At 47.0% G+C, this 10,317-nt stretch overlaps 1 protein-coding gene across 1 annotated transcript in view; it reads left to right on the top strand.

Moving 5' to 3' along the window:
• The first annotated feature begins 2,871 nt into the window (after positions 1 to 2,871).
• The window catches only part of Col20a1 (collagen type XX alpha 1 chain), a 29,106-nt gene continuing 21,660 nt past the window's right edge, over positions 2,872 to 10,317 (top strand). Inside the window, exons 1-3 of the mRNA XM_038331935.1 lie at positions 2,872 to 2,950; positions 5,364 to 5,474; positions 10,162 to 10,305. Of these exons, the coding sequence (XP_038187863.1) occupies positions 2,872 to 2,950; positions 5,364 to 5,474; positions 10,162 to 10,305 (334 nt within the window). The remainder of the gene's footprint in view (positions 2,951 to 5,363; positions 5,475 to 10,161; positions 10,306 to 10,317) is intronic.

The following is a 10,317-nucleotide window of genomic DNA, read 5'->3' as shown; positions in this document are numbered from 1 at the left end:
AGAAAGGTGAGCAGACTCTAGGGTACCCTGTTCTAGTTTATAGCACGGATCCCAGAGCATGGGGATGAGGTGTACACATGCCATTGTACATGGGGAAGAGGACCATTGGACTGGTTTAAGGGCATCACCAGGCAGCCTGAGGTGGGTACAGGGCAGCCCACCTGAGGGTCATAGTGCAGGGGAGTGCTGAGGTGTTTGTGGATGCATATCGGTGCTTCAAGGTATCTGAGCTGTGGCCACACGTGTAAACCCGGAGATTACCAGGATGAGTTCCTTCATCTTGACTGACCATGGTGAAGGTCTGCAAAGACTGTGAGCCTAGGTTCCAGGTTGTGGGGTTAGGAGCTTTCAGCATGGCATCAAGAAAGAAGACTGCCCCCTACTTGCATGGATTACACATTACATATTGGTCATTGGCCAGATTTGTCCAAGGCCATGTGTAAGTTGGGTTGTCTCCTGGCCAAGGTGGTATTGTGTCAGGGGCTACTATGAACAATTGATTCAGAAGAGCACCTAGGAAGGAGGTACCTGCCATTGCTCTTCCCATAGACGTGGATAACCTCTGACCAAGTGGAATATAAGTCATCCAGCTTCAAGGAGCTTATCCCAGGATATATGTTCCTATGCATCCTCTGGGCAACTCAGTAGGGAAACACGGTGTCCTAGAAGACAGGAAAAGCTGGCAGTTCTGCAGCCTCCCATCTTGCTGGGCTGGGGCTAAGCTAGGTGGTAAGGGACTTTGATCAGCCTAGGATATGGTGGGCTGGAGCCAATGTGTAGTTGAAAACCAAGCTGAGGCTGCACTGGACCCACAGGAACCTAGAGTGACTGCTTCACAAGCCATGCCTCCAGGTGGGAGCAGGAACCCTTTATCCTAGGCCTAGTCTTCTGAGCCAGCTTGCGAAGAGTTCCAGGAGCTAGGCCACGGGGAGTTCAGGATGAATCAGGAGAGCTTTGCTTAGGGCAGAACAAATTCGGGCTGGAGTAGAGACAGTGCAAGGGCATACCAGGTGCAAGTAGTGTAGGAATAGGCCTGCTCCTAGGAAACACTTGAGTTCTAGGGCAGACAGGAAGAAAGGGAGCAGAGATCATGAACCCTAGTGGCTGGTAGAGTCTAAGTGGCCCTTCCTCCCAGTAGGCTGGCAGAGACTCCTAATGTCCAGCACCTACCAGCTCAGCACCCAGGACCACACAACTGGCCTTTATTCTCAAGAAGCCTGTTCCCTACTTCCCCTACTGGGATTCCCGTTGTGGCATGCAACAGGGTCCTTTGTGCTGGGACCATCATCTCATTCTGCGAAACATGCCTCAGGCAGCGGCAGACGGGGGAGGAGAAAGGACTTACGGGCGGGACAAGTGGTGATGTCAGGGAAAGGGGCCTTTTATAAGCCCCAGCTTTCCAGTGGGCACAGCTGGACCAGGAGGATCAAGAGGCTTCCTTGGAGCAGAAGGTTAGTGATTCATCTTTGGCCCCTGGGCTGGGTAGGTGAAGGAGCCACCAAGAGTCCACTCAGGGCTATACTGGAGGGTGACTTTGAACTTCCAGAAATACTGGAATAGGTGCTGAGGTCTCACAAGCAGAGAGACCAAGTGCACCAAACACCTGAGCAGATTCTTGGAATCCTGTGAGGGTCTCAGAAGATGCTCAGAACTGAGTATACAAAAGGGTTGTGTCCAGCAGAGGGAGGCATATGTTCTTCAACTGTGACATGAGATAGGAGTGGTTTCAGACCAGGTCAGGGTCATCTAAATGTGGCACCTGTAGACAGACAGGACAGTGATCTGTACTGAAGCCTTAGTTTGGATTCCTTGGTTAGATGCATATATTCACTCTAGGGTGGTGGTTCTCAATCCTCCTGATGCTGACCCTTTAATACAGTTTCTCGTGTTGTGATAACCCCCAACCTTAAAATTATTTTCATTGCTACTTTGTAACTAATTTTGTTACTGTTCAGAATCACAATGTAACTATGTTTTCTGATGATCTTTGGCCATCCCTGTGAAAAGGCTATTCGAACCCTCAGGGGTCACAACCCACAGTTGAGAACCACAGCTCTAAATTGTGTCAGCCTGCAGCCTTCCTGCAGGTCTGGGCGCCTGCTCAGGGAGAGCTGGATTCCTTGCAGAGGGTACTCTTGAATGTGCAGGGAAGTTTTTCAGGTGCTTCATTCAGTGAGGTGGAGAATCTGGATTCTCCAGGACTCCCAAAACTCAGGCTCACAAAATCCAGACTGGGTCATGTTTGTATCCCCTCCTCCAAAGTGCCACCCCTGGGCAGTGGACTCTTGGTCTCTCAAACATTGTCTCCCAACTTCTGAGAGCTCTCAAGTTTCCCAATACTTTTCATCCATACCCCTGACTTGCCTGCCTGCTTCTGCTCTGATCAGAATTTGGTCTTGAGTGTGTCCTTTGCTTGAGGGCAAGCCACCCAATGTGAGGACCGTGATGGTAGGGTTCTATCCAAACCAAATCCCAGACTCTGCGGGGCTGCTGGGGCCTCAAGGTCCTGCCACTCTTGGTGACCCCTGCTGTGTGCATCTGTTGTGGATGTGGACACCAAGGGGCATGGGCAGGCGTGCGGCTGGACCGGGTGGATCCTACTCGGGGAGGGTGCTTTGGAGTACACAGGAAATTGTGCAGCTAAGGGTGCTTTGTTCAGTGGGACGCCTCCGTGCTAGTCTTAGGTCCTCAGTGTCTGTCACCATCCCCATTATAACAAGTCATAGGCCTCTGGGTACCACACATGTCTGTGGAGACATCCTGCTGGTCCATGGGAATGGATGGAGAAACTGGCTTCCTGGTCGGGGGTGAAGGCAGATGGCTGAATTAGTGGTGAAGGGCTGTGGCCTCTCCTCCCACAGGCTGCTCGTCATGAGCCTCCTAGGCTCCCACCTCCACTCCTGCCTCTGGATGTTGTTGGGTGCCACCTTGGCATTGGGGCAGGGACAAGGTAAGGAGACAATGCCCCCACTGCCTGCAGGAGGAACCCTGCTGCAAACCTTTGACCTTCCATAACAGGCATTTCCTCACAGATTGAATGCCTGTGTAAGAGCTGCTGCAGCAACAGGCAAGCTGTTGGGACAGAGGGAGCGAGTCCTCATCCTCAGCTTTTGTCCTGACCTTTGGCCCTGTGGTCTTCCAGCTTCAGCCTTGCTTGGGGAGTCTGTTTGTTTGTTTGTTTGTTTGTTTTGTTTTGTTTTTTCTCATTTTTTTCAGGATTACTAGCATACTCCAAATTTAATCCTTTGGCAATGCTTTGCTTAGTTATTCTGTAAACCTTTCAGTGTGGTATCAGACAGCACACATACAGCTTAATCGAGAGAAAGATTTCTGCCTCCTTCTTGAGATGAAAAGACCTTCCTGCACTGTCTTAGACAGGTGGTGCATCTCTCCTCTCTGCACAAGTCTTAGGACAAGAGTTTCTATCTGATCCCCTCCTATTCGGCCACTCCAGCCGCTCTTCTTGGGAAAGGCTCCCCTGGTGTCTTTCATGACCTCCAAGGGATGTGTACAGGACTTGGGGAGGCTCCATGTTGCAGACTCCTTCCAGTGGAGCTGCTGCTGGCTCAGGTGGGTCCCAGAAGGACAAGTTGCTGTGTCTCTTTAGCCTCCACGCTCATGACTACACCTAGGTCCCAGGAGCACCTGACTGGTTTGAATCAGTTTCTAGGATTACACAAATATCTAACCTCATCCATGTCCCTAATCCCCACTGCACTGTAGGCAGGTCCAGCTCAGGTTGGTCTGGAGTCCAGCAGACTTCATTTCCCAGCATATCCACCATCTAGAGAAGTGACTGCCACACAGGAGTGTCCCTCAGCTCCCTTTGTTCTGACAGAGGAACCCCAAGGTGGGCTTGTGGACTGGGGACTTCAATCAGAAGGAAGCCTTGCTATGAGTATGACCAATTGAGAGAGATTCTACAAGACCCACAATGCACCGTTCTCCCACCTCAGATCTCAGCGTGACAGGCTGCCCCTCATCAGCCCTTTGCATGGCTATGGTGGACTGGGGTCTCAGAGAACAACCAAAAAGGCAGGGCCCACATGTTCACCAACTGGCTGGGAGGTGCAGCTGAGGTTAGGGAGGGGAGCATGTGCCTCTACAGTCTCTGAGAGGGAAGTTCTAAAAGTCTCTAACACATTGCAGGGGGAGGAGAGAAACAGAAGACTCTTCATGGCAAGGATTGGGGCCCCTGCTCACAGCTGGCCTGTCAGAGCCCCCACCTTCTCCTGACACATTTCTGCCTTCAGTAGATCACTGTCAGAGCAGCCAAGCCCATCAGGAAACAGCTCGCTCTGAATGGGTCATTGTGTCTTCCCCAGACACCCCCAGTCTTTGCCTATCTCTCTGTGCCCCCGCACATGGCAAAGGGACTAGAAGAGGCCTCTGTCCCCATTTTCCAAAAATAACTGCCTGCACCACAGAGCCCGGAAGCTTTCTGGGAGGTCAGCACAGACCCCACTGCCCTCTCCTCCCCATTGACTATGGGTATCTCCCCCTCTTCCATGGGTAGCAGGAGCTTGAAGCAGCTGGTCACATTGCATCCACCATCCGAAAGCAGAGAGGACTGAACGTGTATGCTAGAGCTCAACTTACTAGCTCAGTGTCATATGGTCTGGGATCTCCTGCCAAAGGAATAGTTCCATCTGCAATTAAAATGTGTCTCCCCACATTGTTAACAAATCAAGATAATCCCCCCACAGGCATACTCCCAGTCCGCTATCCCAGGCGATTTTAGATTCTGTCAAGCTGGCAGTACCATCATACTGCCAACTCTAGTGTGAGGGCTGAAGCTAGGTGTGCATCCTACACATGCCCACATTAAGGCACAGGTGCACACAGACACACTGTGTGCGTATAAGCAGACAGCCACCACCACACTTCCAGCTGAGGTCCTTTACCCCGTCTGCCCACAAGGGATGCATCAACCTAGCATGACTTTGGCAGTGAGGGGGGGGGGCATCTTCAGCAGCACGGCTGCTCTTGAGAGCAGGAGACCCAAAGCAGCTTCTAAGGCCCTGGGCAGTGGGTCTGTTTTACCTCTGCATCTCTAATCATCACAGGGTGGACACTGCCCCTGATGCTGATCTGAGCCTCCTTTGCAGCAGGGGTTTCCCCTTGGGTGGAATTAGACTCGCTCCTGCTGAAGCTAACAGTGTGGCCAAGTCATCGAGAATCTCAAGGGTGAAGGATTTTTCCTCCACAGAAAAATCTTGAGCCACAGACTCTTCAGACACCTAGATGAAGAAGATATGTCCCTTCCAAGATCTTAGGGGAGGTCTCCCTCTAGTTGTAGGAGGCAGTCAATTAGTCACTGGTAAGTCTGTCTTGCACCCCAACCTCCGATCCTGTTTTTACAGTAAGCGGCCGTCTAAGGCTGGCAGTACTGCCTGAGGACCAGCTGCAGATGAAGTGGAGGGAAGCCGAGGGAAGTGGCCTTGGCTACTTGGTGCAGGTGACACCTATGGCAGGTATGGCTTCTGCTCCTTTTCCATTAGGATTTTTAGAAACAGGTCTAGGCTCTCAAGAAAATGACCCCAGTCCCAAGTGTTTTGGCAAAGCATGAAGCTTTCCTTCTGCAGAATGGTATGTAGCCAAGTTTAATCAAGTAAGTGAGCACACCCAGTCAGGGGCCCCACTGTGGGTTTGTTCCTAACCAAAGGAGTCTTATACTACACTCTAAGTGATCAGAGCTGGGACTCACATTTTACAGATTGGCTAACTTAAGGCAATATAGTTGGTTAACAGAGTACAGCTTCTAAGAATACTGTGGAACCCTGAGCACAAACATGGATCTTAGAAAAATGCTGAAAGGTGGACAGAGACTTTTTCTCCCAGATGCCTTTTTTTTTTAATTTAAATTTAAATTTTTTTTACAAATTTCTTTAGAGATGGAACTTCCTTTGCCTCATTAAATGCTTCAGTAGGAAAGGCAGTGCATTTTATTTACACCTACAGGACTGAGGCTCTCCACTGAGAAAAGCAAGGAGAATGACTCCTTAGCTAGCAAGTGGTCACTGGGCCTGCTTCAGCCGGCGTCTCCACACACCACCCAGTGGCTCCCACTCTCTGGCCGGGCCATTTCTACATTTCCTCTGTCAGCCTCCATGACATGGAGCAGCTGCAGTTGGGGAGGCCTCTGTATTCCCCTGTACCCAGCACGAGCACACACAGAAGGTGCTCAGGACATATGTTTGGAAGAAGTGGTGACTCCCACGTCAGAATGGGTCTGAGGGCTTTAAAAACAGCTTGGATCCTGCACGCAGTGAGCGTGTGAGAGAGCATTTAGCCCTCCAGTTACAGGGACAGGGTTGTGATGACACAGGCTTAAGTTGGGTGTGGTAAGGTTATACCTGTTTCCTAATACTGAGGCAAGAGGGTCCCCTGTTCAAGGCCAACCTGAGCTACATAGACTCCTGTGGCTTAGAGGAAGATTAATAGATTTAGCTCCATAAGATATAAAAGAATAATTGTAGGAATGGGGATGTAGATCAGTGGTAGGCTTGCCCAGCATGTGCAAGGCCCTGGTGTGATTGAGCTCCAGTATTGAAAAAGGAAAAAAGAAAAACTAAGAATTTCTTTTTTTTTTTTTTTTGTTTTTTTTTGTTTGTTTGTTTTTTGTTTTTTGTTTTTTGTTTTTCGAGACAGGGTTTCCCTGTAGTTTCTAGAGCCTGTCCTGGAACTAGCTTTTGTAGACCAGGCTGGCCTCGAACTCAGAGACCCGCCTGCCTCTGCCTCCCGAGTGCTGGGATTAAAGGCATGCGCCACCACTGCCCAGCAAAAACTAAGAATTTAAACATCCATATTAAGTTATATGGAACAGAAAAGTAAGTTTGGGTAGACTGGAAAGAAATTATAGAAAAGAGAATAAATTATAGAAATAAAAACATGAGGTGAATCAACAAAGCCAAAAGATATCTTATAAAATACTAATAAAATGGATAACACAATACTAATAAAATCAATAACAAAGTAATTGATTTGAGTTTAAATCTACAGTCTTCCAATTTGTTTGCTTTTTAGAAAGATTCTAAATGGATAGTGACCCAGAATATTCTTTTTAGCCAGTATGACAGTCTGTCTTCTTAAATTGTGTGTGTGTGTGCGCACACATGCACATGTGTATGCATGTGCATCGGTGCAGGTGCCCTAAAAGGCCAGAGGAGATGGGTGTTTCTGGGTCTGGAGTTACTGGCAGCTGCGAGCTATCCAGCATTGGCTGGGAACTGAACTTCATCTGCTACAAAAGTAGCAGATGCTCTTAACTGTTTGCCATCTTTCCAACCCAAATCTTTGTCTTTTAGTTGAAACATTTTATCTATTTTTATTTAACAAAGTATTTGATTTTTTGAACTTTAAAGCTACATTCTTCCAATTTGTTTTCTTTTTGATATACTTTTGTTACACTTTTATTCTCTTCTTCTTTGGGGCTATTTTTATGGGAGTTTTAAACACTTGGAAAGCAGCAGGGTGTGATGGAGCCTAGGGTTCTGCACTAAGCGCCACAGGTGACAGGTGGCCAGCCCAGCTTTGTTTCCCTTCTTGTCACCCTCCTGGCTGCATGATTTTAAAGCAAATCTGAGACATTGTATAAGTCTGTCTGTATTTGTTCTCCTTGAAGAAGGAACGACTCAAACACAGCTCACGGGCCATTGGCATGCCTCCAAATTAAAACCATAACTTTGCAGTTCATCCAAAAATATCTTCTACAATTGAGAAACCTTAATTGGGACCCCAAATGAGGGTACACATCTTTTCCCCCCTGAAATAGGGTCTTTCTTTGTGGCCCAGCTTGGCCTTGAGCTCCTAATTCCCTCGCCTCAGCCTCCTGAGAATTGAGATTGCCAAATGTGAGCCACATGCCAGGTTGAAGTATATATCTTACTAGTCCTGTGCCTCTTGTAATTTTTCCTCACTCCTTTTCCTTTGGTATTTGCTTGTAGGAGAAGCCAGATCCCCGTGTCCTTGTCTAGCAATGACATCTTTGAGATGCTGTGTGACTTGCACCTCTCTCCCCTGTGTCTCCTGTTAATTGGTAGTTGGATCCTGGAGTTTAGTAAGGTTCAGGTTGTCCTGTGTTTGCTAGTGAAGATTGTTGTTAGTGGTATGGGTGGGGTTTTTTGTTGTTTGTTTGTTTGTTTGTTTTTTGGGTTTTTTGTATTTTTTTGTATCACAGATGGCTGTCCATAATGTTTACTTTTACTGTAGCATTAAGATTGGCTGGCAGGTATTGGATGAAGAGTTCATGTCTTCATGAGCTTGGTAGTCACTCATTTATCTCCTCATGCCCTGGTGACCACCTTAGGCACAGCGGCACACATCCTCATAAACATCTGGCAAGCCTGGTATCTATGTCACCTTTCATAGGTCGTGCTGCAACCACTAAACACGCATCTCTATCCTGCTTCATGAATCCTATTCTGTAGATATATTAAATCTCATAACATTTTCAGTATGACAGTTGGTCATTAGTCTACATCTATAAATATAGATATATAGGCTCATGTCCTAGTCTCTCTCTCTCTCTTTTTTTTAAGTTGAGATAGGGTTACACTTTATAGTCTAGGCTAGTCTTTTTTCTTTTTGCAAGGCAAAAATTTATTAATGGCTGGCTCTTATTTTCAGTCTCCCATAGTAGGAGGATGGGAACAGTCCATATTAAAGGCAAGAGCAGTTTCTTTACATTAAGCAAGAAAGTGATTTAAGAGTGGAATTTTGCAGTTATTTTTATGATCATGGGAATGGTACATGTTTATGGTCAGAGAGTTAACAAACCACAAAACATCTTATGGTCAATCAAGTCTCAGAACAACAAAAACAATTTATGATGTGTAATCCACAATGTTGTTGAGGAAAAACCACCCAAAATGTTAACCTCTAGCTGAGGAAATGATAAAAATCTAACATTGTTTAATTAAAAAGAAAAATAAAGTCAGCTGTCTTTAATCTGTAACAAACCAAAGGCAACGGGAGGTAAACTATCTCAATGAGCATGACTTACACGTGACAAGTCAAAGCCTGTATCTAGTGACCCCTACCTCCGACAAGGCCACAGCCACCCCAACAAAGCCACACCTCCTTAAAACCCCCCACACTCTGGGGGACATTTTCTTTCAAACCACCAAATTTCACTCCTTAGCCCCTAAAGGCATACAATTATATCATAATGCAAAAATGTATTCAGTCCAAATGCAAAAGATTCCAGTCTATCACAATCTAAACAACATTTAAAAGTCCAAAGTCCAGAGTCTCTTCTGAGTCACGTAGAAACTTTCATTGTAATTAAAATAAAAAAAACAGACCACATACTTCCAACATATAATGGCACAGGATACTCATTACCATTCCCAAACACAGGGAAGAAAGTATGGAAATACTGGGCCAAAACAAGACTGAAAACCAGCAGGGCAAACTCCAAACGGTGTTTCCATGTCTGATGTCAAAACGTTCTGCAGAGATACAATTCCCTTCAGTTGTGTTGACTGCAACACACTTCTTTCTCATGGGATGGCTCCACTCCTTGTGAGCAGCTTTCTTCACCAGATAGCTCATGACTCTGGCATCTCCAATATCTTGGGGACTCCAAGGAAATACAGGTTTCTCCCTCACAGTTTCACACAGTAACCCCTCTGGGCTTCCATTCAGCACACCCCGACACATGTATGGCCTTGGTCGCTTTCCTTAAATGAGGAGGAAGGGTCCACATACCTTTCTTCTGTCCTTGAAGTCAGAATTATGAGGTCAAAGCTGCCGAGTTCTCAAAATAGCCCCTTCACCAGCTTTGTTTTCAATAATTTCCTTCACCGCCTAAGGCTGGTTGTTCTGGAACTTGCTTTGTAGAAAAAGCTGGCCTCAAACAAGAGATCTGCCTGGCTCTGCCTTCCCAGTGCTGGAATTAAAGGCATGTATCACCACACCTGGCTGTAAGCATTTTTTTTTTTTTTAATTCCTTTCACAAGTTGGAAACTTATCTGGGTGGGATGGTGCCCTGAGGACACCACTACAATTTTCTATTTTTTAATCTGTTTTTCTCCTGGAACACAGAATTCAACTCCATTACGCTTAACTCCATTCCTGGTGCACACACATCGACCCACACGTATGTACACATATGTAAGGTAAATTTGGCAGTCTCAACAACTCTCCACCTCCACCTAGGAGACTTGGAGCAGGAGCTGATATTAACCACCAAGATGCCCAAGGCCACCGTGGGTGGCCTGAGCCCTTCCAAAGGCTACATCTTGCAGATCTTCGAGCTCACTGACTCTGGGCCTGTCCTGCTGGTGCGAAGGGAGTTTGTGAGTAAGTCCTCCT

This window comes from Arvicola amphibius, chromosome 5 (assembly GCF_903992535.2).
Source record: "Arvicola amphibius chromosome 5, mArvAmp1.2, whole genome shotgun sequence".
Taxonomy (NCBI): domain Eukaryota; kingdom Metazoa; phylum Chordata; class Mammalia; order Rodentia; family Cricetidae; genus Arvicola; species Arvicola amphibius.
The sequence above is the reverse complement of the archived record's forward strand: the minus strand, read 5'-3'. Positions and strand labels throughout refer to the sequence as shown.